At 30.2% G+C, this 22,218-nt stretch overlaps 1 protein-coding gene across 2 annotated transcripts in view; it reads right to left on the minus strand.

Moving 5' to 3' along the window:
- LOC125070845 (aquaporin AQPAe.a-like) overlaps positions 1-3,484 on the minus strand; it is a 67,861-nt gene extending 64,377 nt beyond the window's left edge. For both annotated transcript variants that reach the window (XM_047680853.1, XM_047680837.1), the window contains exon 1: positions 3,263-3,484. In XM_047680853.1, the coding sequence (XP_047536809.1) occupies positions 3,263-3,284 (22 nt within the window). In that variant the 5' untranslated portion in view covers positions 3,285-3,484. The remainder of the gene's footprint in view (positions 1-3,262) is intronic.
- Between the last annotated feature and the right edge of the window lie 18,734 nt (positions 3,485-22,218).

The raw sequence follows: 22,218 nt of genomic DNA on the forward strand, positions 1-22,218 counted from the left end.
ATAATACCGGTAAATGAAATTATAATCGATAATTATTTATTATTAAAATTGACATACATGAGATAAAAATCGTAACACACGATACTACATGATAAAGAATTTTCTGGGATTAAGATAATACATAAAGTATTAAAGTTATTATTAGAAAGACAAGAATAATACGATAATTCACATCAAATTGATATAAAAAAGAAATAATCTTAGGACATTTTAAAAAGTATGTAATTTAAACACAGATTTTGTAAAAAACGGCATTTTTTTATAGTATTTTTAGGCGAATTGGATCACTTCCCATAGACATTGGTGCCATAAGAAATTTTAATTTACCTTATTTTACTAATGCACAACCGACCTTATGAACTGAGATGTTATGGCCTGTGTGCAGTTACAATGTTTCGCTACCGCTATTTGGCGGTAGATGTTAGAATATGTAATTAATGATACGGGTGGTATATTATGCATTAAATTTAGAACTGCGATCATTAAACACGAGAGACGAGGAAAGTATAATATTATTGAATTTTATTACATATTTTTTATTCGGTAGGGCTTTGTGCTAGCCCGTCTGGGTAGGTACCACCCGCTCATCAGATATTCTACCGTCAAATAACAGTACTCTGTATTGTTGTGTTCCGGTTAGAATGGTGAGTGACCCAGTGTAATCACAGGCACAAGGGACATAACATCTTAGTTCCCAAGGTTGGTGGCGCATAGGTGATGTAAGGAATGGTTAATATTTCTTAGAGCGCCTTTTTCTATGGGCGGTGGTGACCACTTACCATCAGGTGGCCCATATGCTCGCCCGCCAACCAATGCCATAAAAAAAAATGTTTATTAATCATTTCAGTATTTTTTCATATTACAATAACAATCGTCTTTAGAAAACATAATAAGTGTCATTTTGTATATTGTATTTGGAAACTGCGATCATAATTGTACCTTATTTACGAGTCGTTTTGACGGATAATAACATGACTAAACGAAAAAGCGCGGGTACTAATAATAATATGTATAAATAAATATACATCACAAAGTTAAGGCGTAACATATGTATGATATTTAAATTTACAATTGAAGGATTTCATGCGTTTATTATTTTATATTAAACGAGTGTGTATTTAGTAATATAAAAGGTGGGTACGTCGAAATAGTTTCCGTAACATCTAACTATATTTCACATAATTGTACGCATGTCTTAAAATGTATTAGGTATCATTTAAATATTCATTTACAGGCATTATTAACCGTCTATTTGAGAAGCTCATGAGTGCAAATTTATTTAGTATTATCACATGGTTACATACAAATGTTTCCTTTAATTCCTCTACTTACAAATAAGTACTTATGTATAACGTTATTCCAAATTTACTTTTAAAATACAGTAATGAGACCGCACATTACAAAATTTCAAAACGATAATGAACAAATATTTGTTTTTTTTTCTGAAAATAAAGTAAATGCTCATTTACTGACTACATAAATAAAAATGAATGTTTGTATGTTCGTTCTATAAACTATTGATCCGAATGTAATATGTGTGTGTGTGTGTGTTATGTGTTTGTTTTACGATATTAAAGTTCTATGTAGACCCTTTTTCTACTCATGCACCGCCGGGACGATTATATAATTTTGCTACAAAGTCATTTAGTAACTAAAATTATTAATTCTTGTAATTTTATAAAAAGTTTATTGATATATATATTTGATTGTTAATATATGTAGTTAATTGAATATGTAAATTTACCTTAATCTTCCGTAAAATTACGAAGTCTATACCGACTGTCTCTAATGGTAACAGAGGACACGGAATAGTAAAAAAATGCTGCTACGAGCTGATTCATTTTTATCCTTACGTCAACCGTATTTTGTTAGATTTTGTAATTATATCCTGTGATTTTTCGTAATGAAATGTCAAAATAAAATTACATAGATACGGTTACATCCGAAAGATTCTACATTTTTTTGTTGAAATGTTTGACATTCAGATATCTTGGATTGAATCTTTATGATAAAAATCTTGGGTTAATGATTTATATAAAATTTAAGTATTCGTAATATACGTGAATGATAATTGTAAACATTACTACGATAACTCAGACGCAAAAAGAATGCAACGAATCGATGTTTGATAAACAAAGTGACGGTGACAAATTACTTACATATCTTTACAACGATTTGGGCAATTATCTTTTGAATTTCGTACATTTAATTGGCTTTGTTTCGAAGAAACGTGTTTTTAAATATTTTACTTCGAGATATTCGCTCATATTATTACGCAAATTTTTTTAATGTACCTTTAAAGATTGCGTAATATTTTATCTAGTTACAAATATAGCAATAACAAAAACAATATTAAATATATTAGGAAGTATCGTTCAATTCTTTGTTTTTTTTTTCAATTTAAATGTGTATTTCATTTTTATCGATGGTAGTGATTAGTTCTGACCCAAATTGGTAGATAACAAAACCCACCAGTTTTATTTTACCACCAAATAGTGATACTTTGTATCGTTCTCTTCTAGTTTCAATGTTCAGTGTAAGTGTGGTTAACGGTGCATTTACAGTGTAAGAAATGGTTAATATTACTTAAAGTTCCATTTAAAATTATTTATTTAAAACGTAGACTGGCAACACGGCCACCTAATGTTAAGTCATAACAACCGTCTATTGACAGCAATAACACATTAAATATTAACCATCCTTTATTTAGATTCGTGATACCTTAAAAAACCTAGCACCAAAAGCAATTACTATGAAGGTAGAATCCCTATTTTTCAGTCTATTTTATAATATATCTTTATACATATAAATTTTCATTGCAACTTAAAAGTGCTGAGGGTAGTTTTACTATATCCTGCTATTGCGATATTGCATATTTTTTATTAAGTGTAGTTTTTTTTTTTTTAATATTTAAGATAATTTACTTGTGGATACTCAAAAGAAATATTTATTGCAGCGGAAAATAACAATTTTTAAAATAATGTTTCGTTAAATAAGTTATTTATTTCGGACAATTTTATAAAATTGAAAGGTATGATTAATATTTCAAATATATTTTATCTTAGATTCCTATTTTAAGAGTAGAAATAAAGTAAGTCAATTTTAATTATGAAATAAATATAGTTAACATAGAAACTCGTTACGAAATATATATTTTAATTAAATAATTATCACAATGTGTAAAATTCTCCAAGAAAAAATGTTTACATGGTTTTTAATTTGAAATTATTATTATTTCTATCCATACTAATAAAATACTTACTTTGGACGTTTTTGGTTGCCATCTTCGCGTATCTCGATTCGAACACAAATGATCTACTCGCACTGCGTACGCGCACAAAACTCGTAGACTGCCGCTACGTTGTTGTGCTACGAGATACCTATTATTAGTTGATTATATCGGATTAATGGCACTGTAATAATAATAATGATATTTTTAAAACGCGACCGGAGCGGGCAATGTTCAAACTGTGAATGACATCCCGCCCTGTTTTCGCTTAGCTCGTGATAAAGTGGTAAATTGTAGAACAAATAACGTCGCGTATGGGCCGATTCGCTTACTTCACTGCCTGGAATAAGTTTAAAGATTTTATTTAATCCCACTAGTCTGAATTGTCTATCTGTCATTTTGTGTTAGTAAGGCAATATATTTCTGAAATTTCTAAATTCACATTTTCGACGATTCAATTAAAATCAATTATAGAAAGAACTTCGATTTTTTGATGATAATTAAAAATTATATATTTATAAAAACCGGCATACATCTCTGAATTCTTTCTACATACAAATACATATATATTTGTTTATTATTTACATAATGAATCTCTATCTATGTTACAGATTGGAAATTGAGATGCTTTTTAAAATTTGGCAATTAACAATTTGAAATACTTAATTTGAAATTTCTACTCATAAATTATTAATAAATAAAACAATGAAACGGATATTGTTTGCTATATTCGTACTAACGCAAGTTTCAACGAATTCTTGCTCAAATATTTTTTTGTACGTACTCAGAACTTTGGCGCGGGAGACAAAAACAAGTGTTTTGATAAGGGTAATTTTGGTGTAATTATTATAAATAATTACACCAAAATTGCATTACTTATAAGGTTTAAAAATAAACCTTAATCTCTTTCTTAATAATAATAAATAATTATTCTATCTTTAAAAAAAACTACCCACTCATATAAATACTAAAAAAATATAGATTTATAAGATATACATTAAATATAAATAAACTATATATAAATGTAAATATAAAGTTTTAATCTCTATAAAAATGTTGAACGTATAATTTTTTTGTTTTATGCATGTTGTTATGAGTAATCGTTCGAATAAAAACAGACAGTTTTTATCTGTTACGTACAAGGGTTTCCCAATTAATTTAAATTTAAGTCGCAATTATATACCTCTACTGTAATTACAATTATAAGTAATTTAAATTAAATATAAAATCGATCTAATTAAGTGTATAAACTGTTTTTAAAACTTTAAATAAAGAAGTGTAAGCTTTTATTTTTTTATTCTATCATCCTTATCAACCAACGTTGTACATCGATTGGATAATTATACAATATTTTATCTTCTTCTTTCGAATGTCAAATTACGAATGACCAAAAGATAGAAATCGGTGCTACAATTCACTCGCATGCGATCATGTTGAAAACTACGATTCAATTTTCCTGATTATTTAAAAGGATCATAGTATGTATCGTTATGAATTACTTTTTAAATAAATTACTTTCGTTACTTTAAAATATTTCGTACGGCGATTAAGTGGCGATTTTTTCGTCCAGCAACATTAGACTAGCTCGAGGTCAAAACACAAATAAAGGACGGAAGTAATAATTATATAAAGTAGCCGGCTCGTATAAAGACGTAATACCAAGTACTTAGATGACTCTAGAACTTGAATACTAAGTCATATCTATATATATAATTGTGCACGTGTGTATGTCAATGAACTCCTCTTAAATGACTCGAGCGTTTTTTTTAAATCAAATTATAAAAAATAATAAAAAAAGGTAAGCGTTATTGATTTGGTACTTTTAAAAAAAATTGTTTGTGCTAATAGCCAATATTATTTCCCGAATGTAACGTGGTCTTTTTTTAGCTGGAAAAACGCATTTACGCGTTTCCCCCACATTATATGAAATAGGATGTACGTGGGGTACGCCGGCGCCGAAGGCACCAAGCTCCATCTTCTCGGGGGACGTCACTGGATCTATAAAATCATGGATTAATAAATGAATGAATAATAGCTGCGACGGTGGTTAGTGTATATTACAGACGAAATCTGTTAAAGTTCTTATATTTTATTGTTTACATAACTTATAATGTCTTGGTCATCAAAATAATAATTCCGTATGAATATAAAAAAAGACTTTTTTGATGTTATCAGATCTGTTAGTTTATTCTTTAAAAATACTATTAATCAGATAGACAGAAAGACCACTATAGATAATATTGTCATAGTTTATTTATTTGTTTCATATTTAATCAGTAAAGATAAAAATCAGCCAATCGGACACTTTAGGAAGGTTATAATAAAAATATCCATTATACTCGTATCTAATTTATTTTTAAGACGCCACGGATAGACGAGTAAATGTACCTCCAAACATCAGCTTTGCTTAAAAAACACGCGCTGTAAGAAACATAACATAACATAACCTAATGAAATAAGACTAGTCTTAAACCGTACGACTGAGCCTTGAGGAACATTTATCAAAATCATAAAAAATAATTATTTATTATACAAAAACAATAAAATAATACAATTTGTAGTAAGCGGAAAAAAACTTACAATTTCATAAAATCGATGTTGAATAAAGTACGAGAGGGTATAATGAAATTTTTACTCAGCGGTCTTATAAACGGGATCGTCAAGGCAGATGGAGTTCACGGAACGTTGAAGTTACAGCAACAGAAGTAAATACAAAATTAATAACAAATATCAATTACCGGTAGTCTGTAGTAGGTTTATTTCTTTTATTTTAAAATCTGAATCCTTAGTAATTTTTTTATATTTTTGTAATTTTTTTAATTAGAAAAGGACAGTCTTATACCGAATGAATGAGACGTTGTACGTAATAATATTAGTAGGTAAATAATATATTAAAATACAAAATGGAATTCACGCTTGTCACGTCAATAGTCTAAATTTAAATCACCATCATATGTATTAAAATCTATTTCGTAACGCGTTGCTGCTTCTGGTATAAGTTTTACATATGTACATTGTTTTATATTATATAAGTAGGACGGGCATAGATAATGACGCTGTAAAAACATTAACCATTTCTTACACCGCCCATGCGCCACCGACCTTGAGAACTAAGATGAAATGTCTCTTATGCCTATAGGTAGGTTATACAATAATCTGTATTAAGTAGTAATTAGTTAATATGTTTAAGATAATATACGATATCGCTTATTTTCTTTTTAAGGATTCAGTTAAAGTAGGATATTAATATTAAAATAATAATATTTATTTAAAACAAATCTATTTTTAAAAATACGTATTATAAAAAAGAATTCTATGTATTGATGTGAAACTGTGGCCAGTAAATATTATTATAAACATATAAAACATATATATAAATAAACAATAATATATATGTATATATATATATATATATATATATATATATATATATATATATATATATATATATATATATATATATATATATATAGGTATATATTATATATTTGGTATTGTTTATAACTGCTATCTCGCTTCTTTATATGATATCTATAATCTTTAACATAACGCATTAACCTCAAAAATGACTAATTTTAATCGAACATTAATCTATGATTTTTCACTATTGAAAATGTTTTTAACGCTGACTCGCAATGGCCCAGTTAACACAAGGCATAAATCTATTGATGATACCGAGTTCAAACCCCTGGCAAGCACCACCGAATTCATGTGCACAATTTCGGAAATTTTTCGTTTAAAATTAATTTCGTTCTCGGCGGTGAACAAAAATATCATGACTATACGTGACAGGTGGATCTCCCAGGGGTATCTACTAACCCGCATATACTAAGTGTTCCAATGGGATTCCCTTACAAATTAGATCGTCGTGATTCATAGGATATAACCCTGATGGCAGAATTTTAGAGCGGAATTTTATCAAACGGGAAAAAAATTAATTAATGTTTAATTAAATTCCTTTGTTATCTGCAATATCGGCTCCACGCACCACGAGTAACAACCCATTGTTTACGCATAGGTACTAACATTAAAACCATACTAGGAATGTAAGAAATACATATGAATATCAAAAAAAGAGATAATTGTCTATAACTACTATTAATACACTATTGATAATAAAAAAAATCTTACAAAAGAGATTTTTAACAATTATAAATGACATATTACTGTATCTAGACACGCGGTAGCGTGTCAGCCAAGTTCTAGTAACAGAACTGGCGAGCAGCACCGTGTGTAATATTACACGAACCATTTGGAGCCACTTTTGACCTCCTCATATCTAGACACGCGGTAGCGTGTCAGCCAAGTTCTAGTAATAACAGAACTGGCGAGCAGCACCGTGTGTAATATTACACGAACCATTTGGAGCCACTTTTGACCTCCTCATAACTCAAAAACTATTTGACATAAATGTGTCAAATTTGGCTCATATATTGAGACTCGCGAGATACATATGTGTTCTAAATTTCATAAACGCATCTCAAATGGTTATTTAGATAATAACGTCTAAAAATCGTCATTTTTATCACTGACTGACCTATAGATCAAAACTATAACCTACTTCCAGGTGACCTAGAAAGTTCAAATTTGGCATGCAGGTAGATAATTAGGCCAATATAAAGGAAAAAATCTGAAACTGGTAATTTTTTATCATTTTATTATAATTTTTCATTTTATTGGGTCTATAAGGAACACTTATATACTTACTTAGTTCCTGTAATAACTGTAATGTAAAAAAAAATATGTAAGATCCAGCAATCAAAACTTATTACAGCCGGTCTTAATGTGGATTTTCTTCACGTGAATATAAAACGAGTTGAATACCACCCTTAATTTTTTTAAATCCAAACATCGTCGTTTTAGTATTTATGAGTATAGTCGACTTTCGTATTTATTACGTTATTAACTGGCATTTAGCGCACATCAATGGTGTAAAATCATTATACTTTAAAAAATAACAATATTAGGCATATCGGTACACGGCGCGCGACGCGACACCGCTGCAGCGAGATAGGTGCTTTGCGATAAATCCTTGAAACAATATATTATCCCAAGTTATTTTAAGTTTAACGATAACGACTAATCTAATATTCTTCTTATTATTAAACAAAGCCCACGTCAAATGTTACACTAATACGTAGATATTTAAACAAAGCACCTAATGGTCTTGTTAAATGTTTAATTGATTCTTTTTCTCAGTTGTATCGAGTTCGTCAAGGTACGAATCTCATGATACATGATATCGCTCATTTTCGTTTTAATCAAGCGGATGTTGTTATTAGAACTGATAAAATTGTGTAAATTTCGTGATGGATTTATTAATAGATTGTCATCTTTAGATATCACTAAAAACTGTGATAGCGTATTAACTCCATATAATATAGTATTAACTGTACTAAGTACGGGGATCGTAATATAAAAACAGCATTAAAGATCGGCGACATCGTGGTTATCGAAAAGAATAGAAGGTGAAAAAATGTTGGAACCAATTATGTCACTGAGATAGTGTCCTATATATAATTGTCTCCTTAAGGGTATAATATAAACTAAAAACCGACCAAGTGTGAGTCGGAATCGCGCACGAAGGGTTCCGTACTATTATTTAGTAGAAGGGCAAAAAAAATAGCGTTTGTTGAATGGGAACCCTTAAATATTTATTTTATTTTGTTTTTAGTATTTTTTATTCAACTGTCTAGATACCGCCTGGTGATACCGCCGTTCTTAAGATACAGCCTGGTGAGTACTGGTACTGTTTATACCCTTTGGGTAGGGAACCCTAAAAAATCAACAAAATAATAAACTCGAAATTTGCCAGACCCAAAAGTCAGTAACAACACAGTATATAATTAAATAATATTACGATTAATAAGTTATCATTGTTAAATAAAATTGATAAAATTAAAATTATTGAATGATAATTTCTATAAATATAAAAAAGTGGACTGTTTTTCTTTTTAAATTTCTTGATAAGATAAAACAACATAGTCAATTATAAATATTACTACTGTAAGATAATTATCGATAATTTAGGTATAACTTTATTGTTCTAGTGTAATCATTAATACTAAGTGGCGGATTAACACATTTTACACATATAGTCTTTATATATTTTGCCGCCCTTGTCATATATTATACTGCCTAACAATAATTATTAGTATAGTTGTATTTCAATTTAAAGGGTGAGTAAGCCAGTGTAACTTCAGGCACAAAGGACATAAAATCTTAGTATCTATCCAAGGTCGGTGGCGTGTTGTCGATGTAAGGAATGACCACTTAACATCCGGTGAAACATTTGTCCTTCGTCTACCTATCTTTTAAAAAAAAAAAACAATGTCATACAATTATTATCAGTTCCCGAGTGCCTAATTTATTTTAGATGAAATCGTACGAATAATAGTTTATGAATCTCAAACGCAATAAGAGGGAAGCAGCAAATAATATCCGTTATTATATTACACTTCTTTTCTTAAATACTTAGACGTCATTTTTTTAATTCAATTTCTATATATGTAACTATACATTTTATAAATAAATATAATTATTCAGCCTGGGGTCATGACTACTCAGTCTGCTGGTAAATCTGTTCTGAGTACGATATCGATATCGATAGTTTTTATCTTTCGGTTTTTTATAACAACTTTTCAATAGTTTACAATCATCATATATATGTAAATTATATCTATGTATCATTATAAATTGCTTATTTGAATTGATAGACTAGATTTGAGTCAATGCGACTGGCTGCTGAGTGCACTGTCGTAGGTTTGGTCATAACCAATATTTAGGTCTTGGTCTGTGTGCGTAAAATTAAAAGTAGGTATAATTTTCAAAAGAGGTAGAGTTACATGCATATGAGGTGAATTTCGTTTTCTGATTTTTGATTCCCTACACAGGATCTTCTAATGAGAGCCAGTGAGTGTGGATTGAAGCTATTGTTAAGAATATAATGTGGGCGTATAATTTGATGTTCTGCGGATATAAACATTCTCAGAACTCCCACGATGTACACTTTGTTATATAAATTGAATTAAATTAGATGGAATTATATATGATATGATAATAGTATCATATTTAAATTGGTTTCATTTCAACATAATAAGGTAAAACTAATAATGAGGTGTACTAAAGTTGAAGGTGTTTCTGAGGTATTAGAAAATCGCTTTTTTTTCCAGTGTAATCACAGGCACAAGGGACATAACATCTTAATTCCCAGGGTTGGTGGCACATAGGTGATGTAAGGAATGGTTAATATTTCTTACAACGCCTTTGTCTATGGGCGGTAGTGACCACTTACCATCAGGTGGCCCATATGCTCGTCCGCCAACCAATGATATATAAAAAAAATACTTATTTTTGTGTGTGAAAGGTATAATAATGAGTCAATAATCAGGCGTATGTTATACGTTCACATTTTAACGAAGTAACTCCTTGTTTAAAGTTATTAACTAATTGAACGTTGCCATGTTGAAAAATTAATGAAAAAATATATTGCAAAGACAATAATTAAACGCAGTGGTAATAAACGTACGACCATCATTTAATAATAAAACAATTTAGAAAATAGTATAATAATAATCATAAAATGGAAATAAAAATGATAATGTCTAAATTATAAATGATAAAGAAAACGTGAAATATTTAAATGGTAAGACAAATGAGATTCAACGGAAAGCGAGGTAATCACTACTGAGTTTCTTTCCGGTTCTTCTCGGTAATTCTGAATTTTCAGCCAGGGGTAAACGTAATATCCTACTGCTGGATCAAAGGCAAAGACCATTTCTCCCTTTTTGAGGAAAAGGTTTGGAGCTTACCAAGCTGCCCAACGAGATGAATCATAAATACAAATTAAGCACAATAAATTCAGTGGTGCTTACCTCGGGTTTAAATTCGGAATCATTACAATATTCACATCTTGTAACCACTGGACTTCTGTAAAATTACTCAAAAGTACTTGTAAAAGCCTACTCGGATCAAGTATATTCATTTTATGTGTAAGTCTATTTTTTTTTTAATATATATCTGAAGAATGATACAGTGATAATCATTTGTCAATATTTAAAAAAAAAACTAATTTATAAAATACTTTTTTCTTTTCGTAAATTATTTGCTGAACTAAATGTTTCACGATAAATAGTCCCAATATCATCATTAATATGACATCTTATTTATTTAATACATTGGAGTTATAATTTGTGAGGAACATTTCTCTCATCTTTTAAATATTCGTGTGACGTCCAATCGAGCTTATAGGTACCTAATACCAGTTTTTGATAAATATATTGTAAACATTAAATGAGGAAGTTTAAATGTAAGCTATTTTTAACATTCCTCATTAAATTTAAAATGAAAATGTAAACAATATTTATTTTTTGTAACGTAGTACAAAATACAAAAAGTTAATATTTAGGGATAAATTCTGAATGTTTTTTCTGGGAGTGGTTCAAGAAAAACTACTAATCCGTTGGATATGTAACTTACACGCTGTTATAGCTTATAGTGTAGACAATCATATATTTTATAGTTTGTTTACCAAGGTTTGTTACGTAAATGTAGTCTGAGGGAATAGTCAAGCTTTCCAACCATCTATACCGATAGATATATAAACTATAACAGATACACGAAAACTCTATGAATAATATTGATAAATCTCTAAAATGTCTACAGAAGAGTAATCTAGAGAAGCCTAAAGTAGATATATACGTTTAGAAAATTGTTTAATTTGAAAACTAGTTTAATTTATATATTTACGAAGTATTAATCCGTAACAAAATTAACGAAAGGATAATCTTAAGCGTTGTTTGTAAATAAAATTTACTGTTTTTTTTTAATTGAGGCAGCACGGACGGAGAGATCTCTCTTTCTGGCCAATCTATTAATTAAATAATATATATATGTTTAATTCATAGATTGGACATTAAACCACCCAGTAGTAAGTGGTCACCATATTCATTGGCACTGAATGAAACATTAATCATCCCTTACAACGTGAATGCGCCAGCCTTGATAACTAAGATATTATGTCATTTGTACCTTAATTACACTGGCTCACTCAACCTTCAAACCGAAACATAACAATACTGAGTATTGTTGATTGCTGGTAGAATAACGATTTAGAAGTATTCTTAATTTATTAAGAATAACTTTAACCGAAACCGTGCAAAATCAGAACGGCTCGCTAGTTTATAGAAACATATTACCTAAGACATTTATGAACGCATCCAAGTCTAAACATTACCCGTGTAAAGCGAGTAATAAAAATACATCGTAATTCTTTACAATCATTACGTCTTATCATAAAAATAACATTGTTCTCGCATAAGATCATCTTTATAGCACATAACTGAGGCTGAAACATCGTCGGACTCCCTGAAGTGAAAGTGATCGTGATAACAAGAAGTCTACTGATAAAATGTTTCGCAACATACCGTCGGCGCCATTGTAGTCACTATCATGTTCGGAATGTAAATATTTCTCTTGGCGCTAACTGAAGGTTAGATAAGCCTTTGTTTGGTTACTATGGTCAGGGCATTTTAATAAGACGTAAAGGTTAATTGCAATGGTTTTTAGCGACGTTCTACTGGCAGGTTAACCGGGCTAAATTTCGGCCATACTCCGGACTATTTTATATTGCTAAACTAACTACTTGTTGCCCGATGCTCGCTGGTGTTTTAGGTGTTGGTCGTAAGGTATTTGGCATAAAAAAGTAGCCTAGGGGTTAGAAAACTTACATTATTCCAATTTTCATCAAATTCGTTGCAGTGGTTTCATTTAAAGAGCAACAGAAAGACTGACAGACACACAGAGTTGCTTTCGCATTTATAATACTAGTATCAACAGTAAGCTCCATATTCGACTCTGACAACCTTGATGTTGGCTTCCCTGAAGAGTAGGCTGAGGAGGCTGATCGAGGGCCTCACACTGTGACGATCGCCAAGTCCTAGAAGGAGGCAAATTTTGTTATTATAAAAAAACGATAGCAGGCTGGAAGAAACTTTTTATGCATCGTTCCATATGTCTGTTAGACGAGGCAATCTCCTTGAACGGGCGGTCGCTTCTCGTTTGTACGGTATTTTTGATTAAATAATGATGTAGTTAAAATTATAAACAAATTCTTATTTTAACTAGATGGTAAATAGAATAACACTTAATTTAAGAATATTATATTGGTACCAATATATATTATATATGGATTACTTATATAAAAATAATGTCCTACATCACCAATGGTTAAATCAAATACATCCCCGGTACTATTTAATAATATAATTGCGATTATAAATAATTGTTATGTTAATGTTGTCATATTTGCGGTCGTTAGTTGTAAAATGATATAACTTACCGCAGCCCTTATGGTAAAGGTTTTCCTTATTGTTCCAAGAAATTTTGATAGAGAAAAACATCACTACAAGTCGATGTATCGTTATTGTTCACAAGATGCCAATTTCCCACCAATATCTTAAATGCTATGTTTTTACTAAATACTATGAATCATTTGGATATACCCAGTAAAGTTATCAAGAACAAATGGCAACTTCATAATCGACTTGACTTTGAATTTCGTGGACAATGGAAAATTGAAAAAAATGCTACTTGCTCGTCATCGTCATAACGATGTTCATAATTACATGATGATTTTTGAATACGACGATGATACGAAATGCATCATTAATAATTATTTTTTCTCACACGTAGTGTAGGTTCGAATCTTGTTTCCAAAAAGGATCAGAGAGGTAATCGTTCTGAGAGACTGCAATCAACACTCAGGCTCCGAAGGCATACATACATATTACTTAAATTTAATTATGACAAATATATTATACTAGTTGTGGTGCATTCTCTCGCAGTTGGTATAGGGAAGCCTATGTCCTCCCGTGGAGTTCAACCTTGCTTCATACCAAATTTCATAAAGTTCGATTCAAATTCGGTTTGGCAGTGAAATAGCAAAAGACATACAGACAGACACACAAGAGTTATTTTAGCATTTATAATATCAGTATAGATAATACATATTTATCATGCATTTCTTTAATAATATTAAAATTCCATTGAACGTATTATAATCACATGAAGTTTAAATAATTATTATATACTAATTATTTAAACTGTACCCGGCAGGTCTATTAATAATTAATAATTCATATTAGTCAGATTCTAAGTTTGATTTCCTCTGTAACACTTTTTTTCATGGAAAATATTCTTAAGAACATGATTACGTAAAAAAAATATATATCTTTCCGGTGCACAAAAAAAATGACATATCATATTAAAACTATCATCGAGGATTAACTTTTATCTCTACGTCGGTGTATTGTTAATATACACAAAACTGATAAACTCGTACAATACGAGTATGTACAATATTCCTTATCAAAATTAATTGTAATATAAAAAATATAAATATTACTTAGCTTTATTCGCCATAATTTAAAAAATAATTGTTATAATTGATTGGAAACATATTAATCTCAACAAATAAGAAAATTCATGATACCTACTTCAAAGGAGTTAAATAAAAATTTTTGCTTCATCACCAGTTTTAATGTAATAAAAAAAAAACATTTTGTTACTTCTGTCGGTCCAGGTACATACAAATACTAGCTTTTTTTTTTACAATAATTTCAAAGAGTTTAGATTATCAGAGGAAAAAAGGCCATCTAGTTTGCAGATACATTTCAATATTTATATCTATAATGTACACATTAAATCGGCTAGGAATAAAAAATTAAGACCATTTTAAATCACTTACAATTAACAAAAGTTACAATAATTAACTTAGAATTAATGTTTTTGCGTCTAACGGGAAACGGGAAAACAATGTAACAAATTATTTAAAGGAAACATGCCGTCCTGGACAGTGAATTCTAAAAGTATATGACGATACAGATGAATATTGATTTAGTACAAAACAAGGAAGGTAAAGGGAATCGAAATTAAATTGTAGATTTTAACAATGCCATAGAGTCAAAATAGTCTTGACCGCGTCTCGACCGCATCTCGACTGTATAGTCGAGAAGGGTATCCTTTCAATTAAAAAAAAGTTTTAATGCTCCATGCCAAATGTTTACAGATTTAAGAAACGATTTTATAATAAAGTTTCAATATTAAACCTCATTAAATTATTTGCAACAAACGAAATAATACGATCTTATGATATTTATCGTAAGTATTATTTATACACACGCGAAACTCATTTTTCAGAATATAAAAATAATAAACTATATTTTTTAGACGCAGTCATATTTTACATTTGTAAATAACATAATTTAGATGCACAACATACAAAGTGTTTATTGAGTTTTTGTATGAAATAATTAAAGTTAAATATTTTAACTACCTAAATGTTATTGAAGAATCTATCGTATTTTTATAAGCTGTAATCACTTGAAATGTTTATTTTTTTTAGATCAAACTAAAGAATTTCCACTTTAATACATAAATCAGTTAACAACGCTTAACAATTTTAATGAGGCATCTCAATGTAAAATTGTTATAATACTGCTTTCTTGGTTTCATTTTATTTATAATGTATTTATTAAGTTTTTTTTTTATTACTATTTAGTATAATTACTAAATACTAAACGTATATTGAACAATGATGCAGGGTTCTATCATGGAACAATAAAAGATTCCTAAGGATAACAAAATAACATGTAGCAACATTTTCAAGAAGCAGTGAGCTGACGTTTATGTCAAGGTGTTTATTATAATGAATATACTGTCTCCTTCACTTCCCAACTGCATTTATTTAAAGCCACTTGTTTATCAACCATGATATTAGGACATCCTCATAATCTTTTCCCGTTGACCTTTCGGAGGAACCTCAAGCCACGCTTCCGTCTACAATGGACATATTAATAAAAATAAAATCATACAATAAACGACGCAGCATATTGCATATTAACCCTGGCCTGTAACCCTTAAGTATATTTATAAAATGCAGCAAAAGTTTGTAAAGTAAATTACTAAACAAATATAATTTTGAATATTAACATGACCAAATATAATAGATAATGCATTATGTTTATTTCAATTTGTTTTCCATTTAAAAAACGCCATAACTTCAAGACTAAATTATATAATATTTTTTTTAAATATTCTCATTTTTCATTATATATAATATTAAAACATATACACTATACAGCCATCGGAGCTAATTCCATGATAGCAATAAACTTAAGAATCCGCAGAAACAGACCCTTTTTAAAAGTAAAACTAATTAGCAAGTTTATATAAATCATACCAATATTAAAATTTGGTTTCGGAAGTATAGCTGTTACTTGATAACAAAGATTATTAATGCTTGATGCGTACGCGCATCTTCGGGGACATCACTTAGCGAAACGCCGGATGAATACCGACACGCTCACCTTGCTTATGACATTGTTTATGACATTTCATTGCATGATTAAAAGACATTAAACTTTTAATAATTATTATATTCATAATGTTAAAGTACAATAACTTTTACCATATTTAGATGACGGCGTTCGTGTTAGGATAGCAGTGATAGTTTGTTATTAACAATGCCAAGACTAAACGTAGCACAGAATATATGACCGTTGATCGCATAGGCCTTATGCTGAGCCCAGTGGCCAATTAACTTCGTAATTCAATAAGATTATTATCAAACTTTAATCTTAACTTCTGTGTAGGCAAGAAGTTTAAACATAAGATTCAGAAATATGCTTTTGCGTTTTTCAACTTAAAAACTTTGGCACTTGGTTTTAGTAGCGACAGCAGTCATGCTGTGAATTTGTACGTGACAACGAAGCAATTAGCTCTTTTTATACTTGTAACTGATCGAATTTGACGATGTCTTCTCAATTTCTTCTTATCAATTATGTCTTTGATATACAAATTATCCTTAAAGTAAATATCAAAAGCGTCTTTTATTATTTATATATGTTTGTTTATTTGGATTATTTGTATATTATGTGCAGTAATAATATATAGGCGAAAATTATCGTGTCCCTAAACTAAGGAATCGAAAGTAGCTTATTTAAAATAAATAGATAAATGACCACGTACAAGATAGATAAATATAAAACATGAAAATAAATAATAAAATGACCTAATATATGTTTTTTCACCTGAAATGTTAGTCTTTTTTTAATATATATAAATACACAGGAGAATTCACAGGGAATAATTAATTATTATTAACGTAACGTAATTCTTAGAGATGCGTGTTTTATTACAATTACGAAGTGTTAGTTTCTATGATTCATAAGATTTATCACAATGCTCTATAAGGTAATATAATAATCCCGGAACATTAAACTATTTGTAAATTATCAAGTTATAAAATGTAAAATTACGCAGAAATACATACAATATTTTTTTCTTATTATTATAATTATTAATTATGTTGAAATGTAACACAATTAAATTGTTTTGTAGTGAATGAGTAATACTGTTCATGGTTGAACTACCTCGTTTGTCGAATGGCTTTCTTATCAATGTTTGAAATCCCGGGTGTACCAAAGAAAGCTACTAGGTTTTCCCATCACAAAAATCTCACCGGCAGCCTGGTACTTGAAGGTATATAATTCTAATTAACACTCCTATCGTGACGGAGTACGATGCCATCTCATTATAAGAGTAAGGGAATGTGTACACATTTCCTGTGGGCAAGTTTCTTTTCAGAATGGCCATTGTAGCTGAAATCGGTCAGAAATTCGTCCAGAGTTGCTCTCAACTCATCTCGTTTTCTGAACGGTGAACTTATTCAACGTAACTTAACTAAAACGTCTTAAACGTGTTTTAATACAGAGTTACATAAAAAAAAATCACAAATAATGCTCTTTGAAATTTTTCTCTCATTGCGGTAAACGAATTTCCACATTACTACATAAATCATTTAACAACACTCAACAATTTTAATTGGGATTTCAATGTTAAATTTTCTTACAACTTTCTTGTTTTCATTTTACTTTCCTAATACAATTAGTAGCAATTAGATGGCAAAGCATTTGACAATACGATTACTCATCTTAGCAGCCTACACGTCTTATTAGAAATACACTGTACTTATTGATCTGATAAGAAAAGTCAGCTTGGAATAAGCCACAAAATTTTCATGGATTATTAATTTATTTTCAATATATCATATTATATACTTTTAACGAGGCATTTGTTTTTAGTCGCAGATATCTTATAGTAACGTCTGAGTATCATAACAAAAGCTTACATAATAATACTACTGAAGATTACCTAGAATATATTCTCAAAATGAGCTATTATAATCAATTTAATCAATTAATCTCGAACACACAGTGAGTAACACTTCAATCAAACCCCTACTTAATAAGTTGTAAAATAAATCAGATAAGCATACAAGCCATTATAAATCTTATGCTCTGGATATATAATCTACATTTGATTGCAGTGTTATTAAATAAAATATTATACTAACTGTATTTTCTATGTCACGACTTTAAGAAAACACTAGTCATAATAGTATTTGTTATGCGTATCACAGATGGACATAATGAGAATTAAATCCATTCCGGAATATTCGCATGGTGGATAGTCGTGAATCGATTCAATCTATTGATTCATTGCTATTCTAAGTCCGGTAGCGCCAATATACATAGTTAATTTATTAATTACAAAGCGAGAAATACCCACCTATGATTAATGCATCCACTGCCTGACAGCACAGATAATTTTAATTATGAGAGTAATTAAAATATTATAAAAAGTTGTTATGATTTCGAAAATTAATTAAATCTCAAATGTCGTATTGATTAATGGTTTCAGATAAAATAAATCGAGGAAGCCGGCAACCGTAGTAAGATTGTGTTCGGAGAAATTCCACATACGCATGAATGGAACAGACGCAACACGCGGCACGGAAGAGCAACATATGACACCAATGATCGATCATTGAAACGGTTACATATGCATTATGTAAAATGTGTCTACATGTAGGGCAAAAAGAAACTAGAATCCTTATCGTGTTACACTTCAGGTAATATCGACTTTGAGTTTATAACGAGTGCACTATCTATTTCAATTATATACTAATATATCTCTTCGAGCAATATGTAATCGCAGACCTCAAGATACCCTTGGCGGCAAACTTTACACTAATATTGATTATTTTAGTAGACACTATTTCTTACACCCATTATCTGAGCAAGAGGAAAAAAGATTGATTACTTGGATTGGATGATTAGATTACTTGGTGGTAGGGCTTTGTGCAAGCCCGTCTGGGTAGGTACCACCCACTCATCAGATATTCTACCGCCAAACAGCAGTACTCAATATGTTGTGTTCCTGTTTGAAGGGTGAGTGAGCCAGTGTAACTACAGGCACAAGGGACAAAACATCTTAGTTTCGAGGTTAGTGGCGCATTGGTGAAGTAAAGAATGGTTGATATTTCTTACAACGCCATTGTTTATGGGCCGTAGTGACCACATAGCATCAGGTGATCTATTTGCTCGTCCGCCTACAAATATCAAGTTTCCAAGTCCGTGATGTCCTTTGTAAATTTTTTTTCACATAGAGGTGATCTTCCCAAAATTCCTGAACCTTATAGCCTGTGAAGAACTAGGAGATTATGAATAGATAGATAACGCTGTTTTTCTTGCAGTTGGAAGAAATTTTACTGTAAATATATTACGAATTCACTTTTTACTCGGATTGGAGCAATGTGGTGTAGTAAGCTGCAAAACTTCCCATCTTGGGGACAGCAGGCCTTATGTTAACGGTGAAATGTAAACAGGCTGCTATTTTAATTTTATTTGCTTATAAGATAACGTCAGTAAAAGTAAGACAGAGTAAAGTGCCAAAATGGTACAATGATGTTTAAATTAGATTAGTAAACCTCATTTTCCAAGAGCTTGGAAAATGGAACCTTGGCACTTTATCGTTTCTTCTTTTCCACTCACGATATATTCTTACATATGTCGGTGATTTAGTTGATAAAAAGTGTACTGAGTAAGGGTATACACATCAAACCGTGATAGTTTGCTCGGATAAAGTATATTTAAAGTTTTGATCATGCAACTCAACAGCGTCGCTACAGAATGTCGTGGCTAACAAATACATTTCTTTTATAATCTTGTAAAACTTTCACATGAATGCAAATTCGTATTAAATGTTTGACCGTATGATTTAGACCATTGGAAAGTTCAACGAACTCAAGACTTGATATAAAATTTAATACAAACGTGAGAATATCTCAAAAATATTATATACTAAGAAGATGGCAATTTATAAATGTATAAACTTGCTTTAATGCCTTTCCCTATCTCTTCAGTAGAATAGCTTTATATAGTAATATAAAGCTGATGAGTTAGTTTGTCTGAATACGCTAATATTAATTATTATATCAGATAACTCTTAGATAGCTCTTAGATACTATAATTATAAGTAACTATATATACTATAAGTATTAAATGGAAAAACACGCAGACACAATAAAATAACATAAATAAGACATAAAAATTGCACGGACAGCACGTTTGTGGAAATACGAAAATATATAATTGTTGAGTATTCGTTGTTAGAGTAGCTTTCCAAAAACTGAAATCTTAAGTTAGTTTCTATTGCGAAATAGTTTCTTCTCGCGTGTCGCCCGTACACAGATTTTGGCGGGTACCTTCTAGTTCTACTTCTGGTAGTGGGCCCTTTTCTATAGCCCACATAACGTGTAAGCATTTCATAATAATCGGTTAAAGCGTAAAAGTTTAACAAATAAAAAAAGTCAGACGTATTTATAATATTGGTTAAGATTACGATGCGAAAAGTACAATTATAATATTATAATTATAATATATTTTATCTTAAAGTCAGAATCGGCAGTGTTAGCAAATAAAGGAATTAGTTACCTGTATAATTTCTTAAATTAAATAATAACCAACGACAGCTATGCTGAAATAAAAACTATCTATAAATTAACATTTTTTATAATAACATTTAATATATTAAAAAGCAAACACTAACCTACACAGAAATCCATAATTATCCTAAAGATAATATTATCTTACTAATACTACAAAAGTATATGTTTGGATGTATGGCTGTTTGTTACTCATTCATCCCAAAACGGCTGGACGTATCCGAATAAAATTTGGCACAAAGATAGATTATAGTCTGGAATAGCACATCTAGAATCCTACATGGTATTATCAGCTTATTTATGATACAAAAACGTAGCGGTACTCATTCTGACTAACACTTATATGTAATTATATAATGTTCAGTATTCTAACAGAGTATTCCTACATTACTTTTTGTATTCTTAAATAATAGGTAATTAATTGTTGAATTGTAAACAAGTATAATATACCTTCGTGTTTGGGCTTTTCCGCAACGAAAAAAACGGGCCATTGTTGATATGAGTCAACGCTCTCAGAAAATTCTAGAAAGATCGTACCAAAAAATTGATTGTTCGTATAAGAATGCATCGAGCCGGAATCCAGGGGCGGTTAACTACCTAAACGAGATGGTGCGTAAAACGTTATTTTTTGTGCGATGGCTACTCAATTTTTTTCGGGTAACGATAATTTTAAGCTACACGTGGATTTAAATCCTGTGAGATTTTTTTTTTTAATTTAGTTACAGAATTCAGTCTTATGACATCCTCTTTGATTTCGTTTTTATTATTAGTACTGTACACGTCCTTACCCACATTAAAAGTAAAATTAATAAAAATATATAGAAATACGAAATAAAAAAATATTAATGATAACAAAGTAAGTGTAAGGTACAGTCGGTACCTACTTATTCATGTGTAATATCTATCCGCCTGTGCACACATTAGGTATTGCGTAAATGGCGCCGGATTTAAAAGACAAATAATAAAACTTAATCGCTTAAAGAACAAAAGCAAATACCTGCCTCTGAACTTATATATACTTAATAACTATCATACTCTACATTGTTAAGAAATTAATCATTTACTAGTGGGTCGCACGCGAAATTTCTCGTTTATTCAACAGATTTTTACAAAATTGCCACTGACAGTTTTCTACGTGGTC

Source organism: Vanessa atalanta, chromosome 2 (genome assembly GCF_905147765.1).
Source record: "Vanessa atalanta chromosome 2, ilVanAtal1.2, whole genome shotgun sequence".
Classification (NCBI taxonomy): Eukaryota; Metazoa; Arthropoda; class Insecta; order Lepidoptera; family Nymphalidae; genus Vanessa; species Vanessa atalanta.